Source organism: Rhopalosiphum padi, chromosome 2, assembly GCF_020882245.1.
Source record: "Rhopalosiphum padi isolate XX-2018 chromosome 2, ASM2088224v1, whole genome shotgun sequence".
In the NCBI taxonomy this organism is placed as follows: Eukaryota; Metazoa; Arthropoda; class Insecta; order Hemiptera; family Aphididae; genus Rhopalosiphum; species Rhopalosiphum padi.
Window position 1 is genome coordinate 91,834,395 of NC_083598.1, and position 15,417 is coordinate 91,849,811.

Below are 15,417 nucleotides of genomic sequence, written 5' to 3' on the forward strand. Positions count from 1 at the left end.
ATAATATAATTGATTTCAAGATAAGAACCAAAAATGTGAACTGATAATAAATTCTTAGCTATTAAAATTGCATTTGTTAAACTAGATATTTGAATTTAAAAAGACAAGGAATTTGGTGTACTTAATTTAAAGTTGGGAATGAATCAAAACACCTTAGTACTCCTGTGGTTGTGCCATTGCTAATAGATACACATTCTTGTAGTCTATTCTTACCTGCAGTGTGAAAATGTCCGGATAGATATTAGATAAGCTATAGCGCTATGCCTATTTTAAATAATAATATTATTTATTTAATTAAAACATTTTTCTAGTGTTGAAAAAATTCAAAAATAAATAAATATAGTGACTCATAATAGTACTAGTAGTATAGTTATTTGGCTTGCTGAGTAGCCAACTATATAGAAAATATAAAATACATTTGTTTGGGAGAATGAAGCAGAATATATGCTGTTTTTTCTTTGTCTTCATAAATTTGAATATTACCCACCATCGTCCATCATTGAACAACTAATGTTGTCAAAGATTGCCAATAAAACTTTTAAAAATAATGGTTAGTAGTTATCACATACATATATCGAAGCTCTTTTCAACATTTGCAAATGGAGCGAGATAATTTAGAAAAGTTTACCCCGATGAAAATTCAACACGTGCACGCAAAGAAAATTATACACCACCAAATTGAAAAAAAGAATCATTACGAGTTGTTTAAGGTTTAAAAAAAATTAAAATAAATGAATGTTAATGATTTATATATAAAAAAACAATAATTTGTTGAATATATTTTTAAATTAAAAGAATATTTTACAATTATTTTCATAAATATTTTTGTGGTTCATATTGTATAGCAAATATAGATATTTTTAGATTATTATGTATATTTAATTATTAAAAATTAGTTAATTTAACTGTTTAATTCTACATTATTCTTAAAACTTTACTTAGATAAACTTTTGAAATTTATTTTTCTATAATACAAAATAATATATATTTATTTTTTAAGTTTAACTATTTAAAATATAATTGAAATATTATTATCACATGAGTTAACTTTTATATAAATTATCATAAGTTTTTAAATTAATAAAGTAATTTTACTTAGATTAATATGGAATATATTAGATTATTCCGGGCTTTAGAAGTGCCTAATATAATTTAATAGATTATTAACTATTAAGGGGCCTCGCGGCTATCATGGTTAAAACTTATTACTCTAATTTAAACAGTACGTTATAAATTTGCAACGTCTATCATAATAATTTTCGTTTTGAAGAAGTATTCACTTCCCATAAAATGCATGAGGGAAAGGCTAAGTCACATTTTTTTAATTTCGTTGTTTGTATTGTAATAAATATAGCTTTGAAATTCAAAAATTTCAAAAATCTCAAGCTAAAATGTTCGACGAACCAACGATAATTTTAAAAATAAGCTTTGAAATTCTTTTTATAGTTAAGACGTATTATTGAAATTAGAATCGTCGGTTTAACTGAAAAACAAAACATTTTTTATTATTACAATATTACAGAATGCAATTATATCATATCCGCGCGAATGTATACAACAATCATCTTTGGCTCTGTACGTTTAGGTGCTATATTCATATATTCATTAGTCACTTATGATCATTTACGAGTTACGGCCAACATAATATGTTATAGCTAATGGCCGAATGCACACGAAGTTGCCTATACAATATTCTTTGAGATTTTAATATGATCTATAGTAGTCGTGAGTCGCATTCAATATTGTATGCACACATTTCAATAATATCATAACAAACGTCAGACAACATTGCATACGTAATATTAATAATATAGTTATTATAGTTTAGTTTATGCATAAACTAAAGTTTAGTACTTGCATCTTATATGCTCACTATACTCGTCTGCCGACTGCCGCTCTTATAAAGACATTGTTATCACGCGCGAGCGTTCTCAATTCGAGTGTAAAAATTATTATTATGTGAATTAACAGCATTTGGTAAATATTTACAATAGAATGACGATATTAGAAGATAAGTTAATCGTTTTTATTTTTCCACAAAGTATTATACAGATTTTAAATAACTAAACATACAATTATGTATACAAAAAATAAATTATGTTTAATTTAATATTGTTATAATTATTTGGTTAAAAATTTGTTAAAATTGCATTTAACAACCCTTTACTAATTCGTTTATATAACATCGTATATTTATCAAACATTGTACTTATTCAATATTATTATTCAATTCTTAATCATTTATTGGTCCATTTAATTTGAATAATTCCTCAAATTTAATACATTTCTGTATATTTGATATGGTACATTTCATTTGTTTAAAAGAAACAATAAAATTCGTATTGAATTAAAACAGACAAATGCAAACTCGTGGTAAATTTTTTATGCATACTGTTTTTAGTTTTAGAAATATTTTCAACGGAATGTGTGACATGTGACAGCTATTAGTATGATAGTGGTTTAGGTGTTTTTTTAGATATTGTGTAGCAATAGCAATTTAATTTTTCTTCTTTTTGAGTTGTAATCAACGAAATACTTATATATTTGTAACATAAACCGAAATAACAAATATAAACTGTGAGTTTGAATTTGTTTATGCGAATCGCGGATGGATTAATATAGTTGACTTTGAGACACATAATTTGTGTTCTATGTGTGTTATTATTATTTTGGCGAATTGTATATAAATAATAATATTGCTGTAGTACCTACAGGTAATATTATTTTTTTAATTGCAGTTTTAAGTGTTTTAACAGTTGCATGTTTAAATTTCTAATGATTTCTGTGATCTAACATCTAAATTAACTTAATAGTTCATTAACATTTTTTATTATTAAATATTAACATTCATTTTATTATTATAAATTATTCGTGGCATTTACCCAGCTGGTTGATAAGGATTAGGGACTATTATATGTGTTTCAGTTAGTGAGTTATCTTAAAATTGAATTAGGACTGAGAACATTTTGGAATTTATCGCGATTTGCTCATATTTATATAGGATAGTCGGAGAATTTGTGGAACTCTATAAATAAATGATTATTAGTAGATAAAATAATGATCTATTTAACATAAGACACTTATTATTTCGAAAGTTATTAGAGTTAAAATATTTAAATATTTTTTACATCATTTTATGTTGTTAAAAATACATTTAAAATAAAATATATTTTTCATTATTTTTTAAAATAATTTAATTTTTTACTTTTGCTAATTATGATATGCATTTTTAATTATTTAATCCAAAGCAGAATATTTTTTTAAGTATTTCGATACAAATCGAATTTTGGACGAGTAGTTTATGATATTTAAGTATTTAAGATTTATATGAAGAACGGAGTGGTAGTATTGGAGTATTCAACTAAATGTTGGTCTGTTACTCTGCTCATCTAAACTTTAAATAATTATTGTATTTATAACTAATAAGTATTTAACTATAATTATATAAAATTTGATTTTTATGGAGAGAAATACTTCAAATAATATTCAACTTATGCATATGAAATTAAAAATGCATGGTGTTGTCACCCAAAAAAGTAAATAGCTTAAAAATTATAATGATAAAAAATAGTAAAAACTATAATTTTTTCCTCAAAATCGTTGATTTTTAACAATTTAAAATGTAAAAAAAAAAATGTTATTATGTTTTGAAATAGATGTATACTTAAACGTCTAAATGGCTTATTAAACAGTTTATAGACCTTTATGAAAAATTATAAAAATTACGTGAAAAATAATTTGTAAGTATGGTAACTAGTTTATATGAATATTAAATATTGAACAGTGTTGTTTAGCTCAGAATTATTTTTTAATACTATCGCTAATCAATGTTTTCAATCATGAACGACATGAACCCATTTTTTTAAATTGTATTCCCATATTGATTGAATTGTAATGTAAGTTCGTGTATAACACAAATTTTACTAAACAAAGTATAAAATTATACTATGAAAAAAAAAAATATTTTTATTTTTTATACCTACTGACTAGTGGCTACTATTACCAAAATATTCTCATTGGACACGTTTCTTTCTTTTATCAAATATAGCTGTATTACCTCCAAGTTAAAATTAATCTAATTTTTTTTATGTTTATACATAAATAATATTCGAGAATTAAGAAAGCAAATAATGATTTCATAAAATTAATTATTGTGATTATTGTGTTCATAAGTATTTTATTTTAAGATTTGTGTTTTCAAAAATATATATTTGTAGAAATTTAATATACTACATACTATACTATATATAATATATACTACTATGTTTTTATTTATTTTAATAGTATGTAATATAATCTGTAACTTATAGAAACCATTTAAATAAAAAACAGATATTCGATTTTCATGAGTTAAATTTAAATTTATGTGTAAGCCACTGTAAAGCAACCTATATTAGGCGTTAAAAAATAAGCTATTAAGGTAGGTTATCCTTAGATTCCTCTGAGGTTATATTATTTGGTATAACCTCAGAGTTTCAAGGGATCTATTTATATAATTTTTATTGAAACAGTTCTGTAATTTTTGATTTTATAGAGAACAAACAAAGAAACATTAATTTATATATACATAGATACACATAAGAGATTTCTTACATACCGAAATCAACAAAGGACTAATGAGTACAAAAGTTGCCCTTGGTAACATACAATTATTTTTTTAAAAGTCACTAAAATAACTTTATAAGGTAGGTATTTTGAAGAATGCATCTGTACAAAATATCACAATTTTCAAATAATTTACATTAAATTAATTTTGTTTTAATATTATACCTTAGCAATTTTCTTTCAAACTAGTAAATACATACTTTGTATGTAAAAAACACATGTTTATATACACACGATACCAGTGAGATTCACTAATTATGAGTCAGAGATTGTCGTGAAATATTTTTCACTTTCTCTGTATAATCACTTATATGTCAAAAGGTATCGAAAATTGTCTATTTGATTATCCAAATAGTAAATAATTTTATGTAATTACACTTATTTCATGATTTTTTTGTATAACTAAAACTAAACATTAGAAATCTTATTGTTTTAATTTGACATAAAACAATCGAGCAGTTTAAAAAAATAGTCAAGTTAACTTAAACATATTTATACATATAGCTCAACATTCATTTTCTTAGTAGGTACTTATAATTTATACCAGGGGTTGGCAATTAAATTTTATAGCGGTCCAGATAATTTGAAAAAAAATTTTCGAGGGCTATAAAAATTTTTAATATTAATTAATAATTGTTGTGTTATCGTGTAAACAGCTATAAATGATAGATGCTATCGTGATCTCCAAATACATAATAAAAATAGATCAATTATATATTATGTGAGGAAAACTAGCATTAAAAAAAATAATTTTTGGCGGTTCAGTTATGTCATATCCACGGGTCGCCATGGGGTCCATTGCTGACCCCGGGTTTACTTATACAAAATTAAAATCTAATATTGTAAGAAGGTTGATTCAAATTATTATAGGCACTTACATATTTTTTCATAATATCCGTATAAAATATTGTAAAACTACTAAATTTGGTTAAACAGTTTTATTTATTATTTTTTAATTTCCTATTCCCTTTTTTAACATTAATTTGTTATTTTTAATATCGTAAGGATTGGTGTACACTTTATACGAGTACAAATATATAATATAATGTAACTAAATTATACATTAATTTTGAATACCTACTATGTTTTTTTTCAGAAACTGTATGCAGCTGATAATGAGAACATAAGTAAAAAAGGAAAAACCATGTCATGTTTCAACTTTTCTTTGCTAATATTGCTTTTGTTAATTAAAATTGATGTTGGTGATGCGCAAACTGATATGAAAAATAATTCGATAACAGCACCTACTTTATGTAAGTTTATTTATGATATTAATCTTCCAGTGAGTCCTACCCTAATGCACTTGTCAAAAATCGTAGAATCTCCAAAATTATTTGTAATTCTCCAAGACATATTAAGCATAAATAGGGTTGTGATTTGTTAAGTGCATTAAACTAATACTGATTTAAAATTAAATATTCTCAAAATAATAATAAAAATAAAAGAAACCGTTATGTGTCATTAATGAGCTTTCTCAACGTTCATTCATTTATTTATATATGTTTAATTATGTTTGATGTACCTAACCGATATCCACGTAATTACTGTATAGATTTTTTTTTTAAGAAAAAAATTAAATATATGATATCATATTATTATCGTTGTATTTCAAATTTGTTTAGGTATTATATAATTTAATTACAATATACTTATTTAATACGTGCAAAATGAAATAAAATAATTTTTAGTTCTTACTCTATGGGTAATGGGTATTTTGGATATACACTATACATATGTTCACTGTGCCTGTTCGTCACAAATTATTGATTCTATAAAAATGTCTTATGTTTATTTATATTTTCTATAATAAACTCGGAATTTATCACTATTCTTAAAACATATAGATATTGTTTTATTGATATTAAATTAATTGAAATTTATACTATTTTTGATAAATGTATTACCAATATTTAATATTATAGATATCGTATTATACTAGGTGCCTTTAGCAGTTTATATTTATCTATTGTTTGCTATTTTAGTGGTGTAATTTGATCGTATTAAATAAAGCAGTATTAAAATATTTAGCTGAATACATATGCTTCTAATGTGTTTTTTTTATTAATATTTTTAATATGTTGATCTTTTTATAAGCTTATCAGTTATTTTTAAACTAGCGTTATATTATATAAATGTGGGCTACCATGATTTTTTCTGCTATTGTTTAATATACATTATATATTCAAATATACGAAGAAAGAATACTTAATTATATTCGCATTTAGGTATTTTATAATACAATATAATTACTATATGATACCATTTGAGTAGGTAATATGTATGTAACTCTCTATATGTATGCGTATCAAATACATACAGATAAAATAAAATTGGATTAATAAAATTCAAAATTCAAAAAATGATATACAGAAAAATTAAAAATGTTTAAGAAAGTCTGTCAATAAAAATAAAAAATAAATGACTTATGTTTTTCTAATATAAGTAGGTACCTAAAATTTTTCTACCGTGTAGAACTGTAGACTATGTAGAGTTATTTTATATCCATATTTCTTAAATGCTTGTGAAACGATAATAAGTTTAAAAATATTACGGCATGTCATAGCGCTGTGATGCATATGTATTGTTGAGATCACAGGGAATATGATGAAATGTGAGATGACAGTTGGACGGATTTGAGTGGTAAGGCACCTGAGAGTACAATAGGACTATGCTGATATTGTAATGATATAAAATTTCCATTTTGGCATTTTAGAAAAATGTTTGATAATTTATTAAGGGTACAACATAAATGATTAGACCAATAAAACATTTCACAATGTTATATCATTTTTAGTTTTCATATAGGGATCAATAATGTTCTTTGCTTATATTGTAAAATTATTTTTTTCTAAAATACATTTGATATAATTTTGAAGTAAATATGTACAATACTGGTGAATCATAATCATTTTAAGGATGCAGTAACGTAGTTCTTAAAAACAAATTAACAGAAATTAATTTTATTTTTGAAAACTGAAATTGCTTTAAAAATAAAATAATATTACAATAGAATCTTGTTCCAGGAGGGTAGTTTATGTACGAGTACCAAAATACTGAGCATACTCAAAACTCAGACTCTGTAAGTAAGGTACCCAATCTAAAATTGAAATACTTTTTATTTTAATTCAAAAAAAATAAAAAAATAAAAAGTAGGTAACCGACTGCCGTATAGTTAAAAAACTAAAAACAATAGAAAATGTCATTTGTCTATATATATATATATATATATAATTTACGTATAGTTCAAAAACAGTCAAAATATATAAAAAATTGAATTATGTATCTATAGGAAATGCTATTATTAACTTCAATAGAAATATCAAGTACCTATAGTTATTCGTTCAAGTAACACTAAAAAACAAAATCGATTTTGTTGAAAATGTATTTGACGTAAAAATTATAGTTTTCCTAAAAATTTTTTTGAAAAATACACCGAATTTTTTACTTTTTATCACCACAAAGTACTAGCTAGATCCAATTCGTTATACCAGAAACTATACCTGACGTTGGAAATCTGAGTAATTTTTCTACGAGAAAAACTGTCTCCATACACAAAAATACATACATATTACTTATTATTATTATAAAATCAATATTATATATACATATTAATATATTATACATCGATTCGCTCAGAAGCTAAAACATTTATTAACAGAAAACATTTATATAATTTGTAATAAATTATGTGTAATATACTATTGCAGTTAAAAATTAACTTTTATATCGGGTTCTAGTTCTTACAAGAGAATGTGTCGTAAAAAGATAATTAAAAAAAGGATAAGATACACAGACTAGATATTATAAAAACACAAATGCATATTCGTTGATTTATATCTGTTAACGATATAGTGGAGGATAAGTTATTTTATAGAAATATTTTATTTTGTTAAAAGGCTATGTGTTAAGGTGTTTCATCGAATTCACAGTTGTTTTGAAATTTGTTAGTAGATTTTTCTTGTATTTAGGATTTTTTTTTGTGAATTGTATAAATGATTTACTTAGAAGTAAAGTTAAATAATGAAATTAAGTATTTTCTACTATATATTTAATTGGATTGCATCAGCTATTTTATGTGTTAGTTTAATTTAATGATTTGTCAATTAACTATTAATATTATTAAATGTAGTAAATATTAATCTAAAAAGAAACTGTTAAAAATTACTTAATATTTTTGTATATTTAAATGGAGTTTCTGTCATTTTGTTTTTAGTATGTATTCAGAAAAACACCTTTTTAGATCTAACACTTCTGTATAATGCCTGAGAAGTGAGTTTATGAGACTCTTGAGAATATTCAAGGCATTTGCCATTGATATTGTGTAAAGGTTGTCCAAACGACACAAGGTTTTTCCAAAACGGTTTTTCATCTCATTTCACTGGATTTTGGTGCATTAGCATTGTAGTTGCTTTTATTACTGTACTAGTGAAATCATCCAAATGTTGTGAGTGTATTCTCTACATAGTATGTATATATAGGTAGTGTTCGTGCAAGATAGAGTCTTAAAATTTACGTTTGTCAGTAATGGAGTTGACTATAAAAAAACAAACAAAATGTACAATCATTATGTGACATTAGAATTTACAAACATATTTCGAAACAAATGTATTACACTATTAAATTATATAGGTAACAACATAACATTAAATAATATTATATATAAGTATAAAAATGATTTAATATGTCGAATTGATTTATAGCTTGTAACTTTAACTTAACAATATATACAAATGTATATTAATTTAAGTCACATGTACATATTTTTATACTCCGAGTGAGTCAAGGAGTGTAGTGTATAATGTACATTGGTTGTTAAATTATATGTATGTGTGTTATTTATTTTATAAGTAGGTAAAGGTAATGATTGGTAATTAGTATGTGTTTCCTAAAAATTAGGAAAAACTATTTAGTAATTTTTATTTTGCCGTTATTTTAATATCAAAGCTTTAGGATTCAATGTAAGATTCCATACCTTATAGTTGAATTAAAATTAATCACATGCATTATAATGACCTTGACAATAAGAAGTTCATGCAACGCGCTGACTTCCCTCTTTTTTAAAGAAAATATATTATTATTGTTACTCAATAAACCTTACGTTTAGATTTTAATTGTATAAAAAATATAAAATATAATTTATAAATTATTCTTAATTATAACTCAAATATCTATGTAAAACTAATATATTTTTTGACTAAGTATTATTTAAATGTATGGATGTATACAATATACATGTTATTATAAGCTGTTAATTCTATTAGAAACTAGAATTATATTTTGAGATTAAACCAAGAGTTCCCAATATAAAATTAATAAGTCTAGTACTCTAGTAGTATCTATGATGAACGTTCTTCGAGGAATTTAGAAATTATATTTTTTAGTTGAACTGATGGTGAAGTATTGGCTAAAAATTCAACAAAAAATATTTAACTTAGAAACTTGAAACTTTGAGCAATGTTTTAAACTTTGACAAATTTATTTATAATCAATCGACGTAAAAAGTATTTAAAATAAAGAAGTATTAATATGTTTAATGTTTATGTGAAAACTAATTAACCTATAAAAATACATTATGCTTACGCTTATAGGTAAGTTGTTTTTAGTAAAATTTTATTTTCTAATTATTTTTCACGTAATATAATTAAATATTTACTTTTTTTTTTTACTCGATATAATTACAACTTATAATAAACCATCTATTCAATTTTAAAAAAATTTTGGAATGCCAATTTTTTTTTATCGGCATTTCAAAAAAAAAAACAGAAAAATCGAAAATTTCAATTGTCTATAAATAGCTTAAAAAAGTAAACATATTTTGAAAATATAATCGTAAATAGATAATGCTAATATAAACATTTGGTGAAAATTCCAAGTATTTACAATGATTCGTTTTCGAGGCAAAGCATAATCAAAAAATCAATTTTGTCGAAAACTGATTATGCATAAAATTCTCGTTTTTCAGTTACTTGTTTAGGGTTTTTCCTGACGCTTTTGAAAACTACTGGAAATTTTTGCTTTTGACCCCTAAAATACCAACTAGATTCACTTTTATTTTTTATTTTTGTTTGTTATGTTATCACTTAAGCTTATTGTTCTATATTGTAACAGATGGCTAAATATAACATTTTGTTGAAAAAAGAAATAAAAGATTAATTTTCCTTTTCAAAGAAGGGTTAAAGTCAAAAATCAAAGCACCATTAAACTACTAAAAAACATGATGACAGACACAAAACAAAAAAAAATAAAAAAAGATATACATCATTGTAAAATCAATATATTCATCACTCCGTTCAGAATCTAAAATGTATAATACTTATATAATGACGAAGAGGCTTCTCACGGCAACGGCCCCGGTGGATTTCTCGCACTCTCCACCCGGGCCAGTCCGCCACTGAATGTATGCAGAATTGTTAATACTCATTACTCAATGATGAGGTACATCGCACCTGTTATATAGCTGTATGCTATAGACCAGTGGTCTTCAACCTGTGGGTCGCGTAAGTTTTAGAATTGGGTCGCAATAAGTCTTCTTTTTAGCAATTTTAGCTTTTTTACAAAACTTATGTGGGCCGCGAGTCCAGGAATATTGAAAACCACTGCTATAGACTCCCTCTAAAAATTATTATCATTTATCATAGGTACAAAGGTTATAATGAAGAAATATTTGAAATTATAAATGAAATTCATTTAAATATTGGACACGGAGGCCGTAATCGAATGATATACGACATAAATTTGATGTATAAAAATATTACTAGGAAAACTATAATGTTATATCTAAATTTGTGTATAACATGTCAAAAAAAAGGTTAGGTGTACGACCAATCCTCTCCTCAGAAATGAATTCACGTTGCTAGGTCGACTTGATCGACATGTAAGCTCAGCCCGTTAAAATGTTTAGTTAAAAACCTAACCTTAGCAAAAGCGTCAAACAAAAAAGTATGTAAAGCAGCAGGTAAAATGTGTAACTCTAAGTGCCACAGTAGCAATCCGTGCTCAAATAATACATATATTTAGCTATTTTTTAGTGTTACCTATTAAACTAAAAAAATAAATTACCATTACTATGTATATTAACATGTATCTTGTATCTAATTAATATAATAATAAATAAATAAATATAATATTTATTTTACAATAGGTATAGTTTTATACATGGTATAGCATACATTCACGCATTCGGTCATTGTACACAATGTCCGAGCAATGTGTTTTATTTTCACTTTAACCAGTAAAAGAGGGCATTGTGCACAATGCCCGGATACTGTGCACAATGCCCGAATACCCCACTTTGCCCGTAACATATATATATATAAACTAAAAAATACAAAAATATTTTATGTATTAATACGAGTATAAATTCAAATAAATATGATACAGTATTTCCTGTGTAATTATATTGTAGTTTGCATTTAGTTTTATTATTTATTATTGTCTGCGACGATTACAAGTGTAGGAACCAGAGAAGTGTGATCACGACGCTGTTAGACTATAGAAGTAGGTAAATATCGTAAATACAGCAGTCAACAATAAAAATGTTCATTACTATTTAGTATTCTGTGGGTCTCTAAAATTTGAACATTTTCCAAAATGTGTCATACTTTGGAAAGTTTGGGAACCTTTACTCTGTATAAACATTATGGAATACTATTTCTATTAGAACGAGTTTTAACTGAAAACACACAGAAGAAAAATTCCTGTAATGGTTGTAAAGTTATATAATGTTTTTATGTATGGTTGTTAATAATATCTTAAATATTTTTCATGGAGATTTGTATAAATAATATGATCTGTTTTGTTTTTTTATTACTGTTCAATATACTACTAGTAGTTCACACTAAATCAATTGACTAATGTAAACATTAGTATTAAAGTTTATTAGTTTGTATTTTTTTATGATTAAAATCAATTAAAATCTTTAATTATAATTGTTATTTTGACATTTTGGCATATGCAATATCCATATATTAGTATCGTACTGGCGTACCTATAGAAGCTATGTTTATACATAAATGACGTATATGTATTTATAATATACACTCCGGGTGTTGAAAAGTCATGCAGTGTTTTTCTTTCACTAGCGTTTTGGGATGCCGCTGCTGCGAATATTCGTAAAATAAGATTCGTTGCAAATAAGCATTCAGTGAAGGTAAGGGTAATGTAGGCGTAACTACTGTCATCGTCAACTAACGCAATGGTGCGTATAGAAGATTTATTTTGGCGTGCCCAGACATTTTATATACTTACCCCCTCCACTCTTATGATCAAATCAGTACTTTTTTAGTTAAGTTTATTTTTTTACTTATTCTAACTGAAATAAATATTCAATTATAATATACAAGTAACTGAATATATTTAAATAGGTTCATGGTCCACTTTCTTGTAGTTTAAAACGATAATAACACTAATTATTTTTCATTATTTTTTTTAATACTACATTGCATTCAATTATTACTTTCATTCAGACTGCAGAAATTGTAAAGAACCTAAACATACTCAATAAAAATGTTAACGTTATTATGTTTCCAAAAATGTTAAGTTGTAGAATGCGCAGAATGTGGACTAAATATATTATATGTAATGACTAATGGTAGACACTAAATGCAAGCAGTTAAATCAATAGACGCTAAAACTTAGAAGTATATAATTTAATTCACAGCTTGCTTAATTACATCATTGGCCAAGGATAGAGATATATAACAGTGTCTATTAGTACATTATAATGTACATTTTTATACCAGTAGAATATAGATTATACTTATACAGTAAGGTAAATGTAATATATTGTTATTACTTATTAGTTATTAGCTTAAACTCACTGATCTGTAGTCCTACGACTCCTACGCATCTAACCACTTCGGACCCGCTTACTGATTTTGATTTTTGGTAGATGAACTGACCTCAAAAAAAGCCGTCGCTACGTCACGAATTATATTAGATAACAAATTAGAATGTTTCTTGTTTATGTTAACTCACTATAACATAATATATAATAAGTAAATACATTTATCACTTCGTTTAGAATTTAAAATACATATTATTAGTGAGATAGCACTAATGACTGTAGATATAATTTTATTTATTTTATGTAAGATTCATTATAGGTTATTTAAAGTTCAAAATATTTAAAAAATTTTCGAGTTATTTATTGGCATGAGAAATTTTCAATTTTTTATTAGTTTTAGTTTTATTTAGTTTAGTTTTTTTTTTATTTATTTATAGCTATTAGTATAAACTATAAAATCTAAAAAATATAAAAACAATTATATTTTGTTATAATTTAAAAACTTTATTCGTGGGAACTTAAACTTTTATGTATTTTATATTATTAAGAATTATACTATACGTAAATACGCAATAACATTTTTGATTTATTTCAAGATATTATATATTTATATTATGAACCTATTTTTACTGTTTTACGTTAAAATAAAAGTCTTTATTAGTTACATGAAAAAAAAAATTATGAAATAAACTTAGTGAAATAGGCTGATTCTCTGACAGACTGCTCAAAATCGTTTTTCGTATACACTAAATATTCATTATACCTACAATAATATATTATTAAATTAATTCGACACACCAATCTTTTTTTTATGTATATTATAATTTTGCAAGCAAGTATTCATGATCAATTTTCGGTGGAGAGGGGGGTGTTAAAATATTTTGAATTCATGAACTAAAAATACATAATTAATAATTATAATTTCGGGGAGGGTTTGAATCCCCCCTTCCCCTGTATACAGGTTTGTATTTTTGTAACGTTGTTGTGGTTATTGCTTCTTACCGAATCATAATAACATTTCATGTCAGATGAATCATGTTTTGATATATTATAATAATATTTAACTTTGCTTTATTATTGTCTTTAGGTTATGTTTGTATAATTATATGTAGGGCTCCCACATACAATCTCGGGCTCTTGTACTAAATGTTTGTCCGGGCTCTTTATAAAAGTCTACAAATTAATTTCAACGGGCCCATGTACTCAAAGCCCATCAGCTCCCGCATGTGGGGCCTTGATTATATGCAATAATGTCCTTTTAAACTTTTATTAGAATATATGTAAAACAAAATAATTTATAAAAATTTTATTACAGTAAATTACATAATTTACCTATTCAATAAACAGAACATAAAAATTTTTCATAAAAATTCTAAAATTAGTTAAGTAATTAAATTTTTTGTAGTATCCTATTAAATTAATGTTAATAATTTATTTTTTAAAAATGTATTATTTTCATTATTTGCTTTTTGCTCCATTCAGACGTCTTAGATAAATATTAAATATACAAATAAGAAATAAACTTGAAAACGTTTTATTAATATAAGTCATAATTGTGTATTTATTGTCGTAATTCATAAGTTGTAACCAATAACCATTATTTGAATAAACATTTTTTTAATGAGTTCAACCAAACAACAATTTACAGCAAATATTTATTTATTTTTATAAATGTCAACATGTTATTTTTTATAAAATATTGTAATAATTTTATTCTAATAATTTCTATAGCTTTATATTCAAATGTGTATTATAATTTAGGCCAATATTTTTAAATATAGATTTGAATTTTATAATGAAATTAGGTTATTTTTATTTTTCGAATCAAATACCTATGTAAGATTATATAACCTATTCCTATATAGGTACCAATGAATAATCATATGGTTGAAACTGAAGAATTTGCGAAAACTTATTTGTTGATTAATATAGTACAAGTAACGTTGGAAAAACCATTGGTAGTTTTGAACTAACTATATGAATAATTTGGGAAATTACATAATATAAAAGTTTTATCTGATACAGAT

General features: G+C 24.6%; 1 protein-coding gene across 2 annotated transcripts in view; it reads left to right on the top strand.

Moving 5' to 3' along the window:
• Positions 1 to 15,417, top strand: part of LOC132922635 (G-protein coupled receptor GRL101-like) — a 66,756-nt gene that overhangs the window by 4,344 nt on the left and 46,995 nt on the right. For both annotated transcript variants that reach the window (XM_060986253.1, XM_060986252.1), the window contains exon 2: positions 5,702 to 5,858. In XM_060986253.1, coding sequence (XP_060842236.1) covers positions 5,750 to 5,858 — 109 coding nt within the window. In that variant the 5' untranslated portion in view covers positions 5,702 to 5,749. The remainder of the gene's footprint in view (positions 1 to 5,701; positions 5,859 to 15,417) is intronic.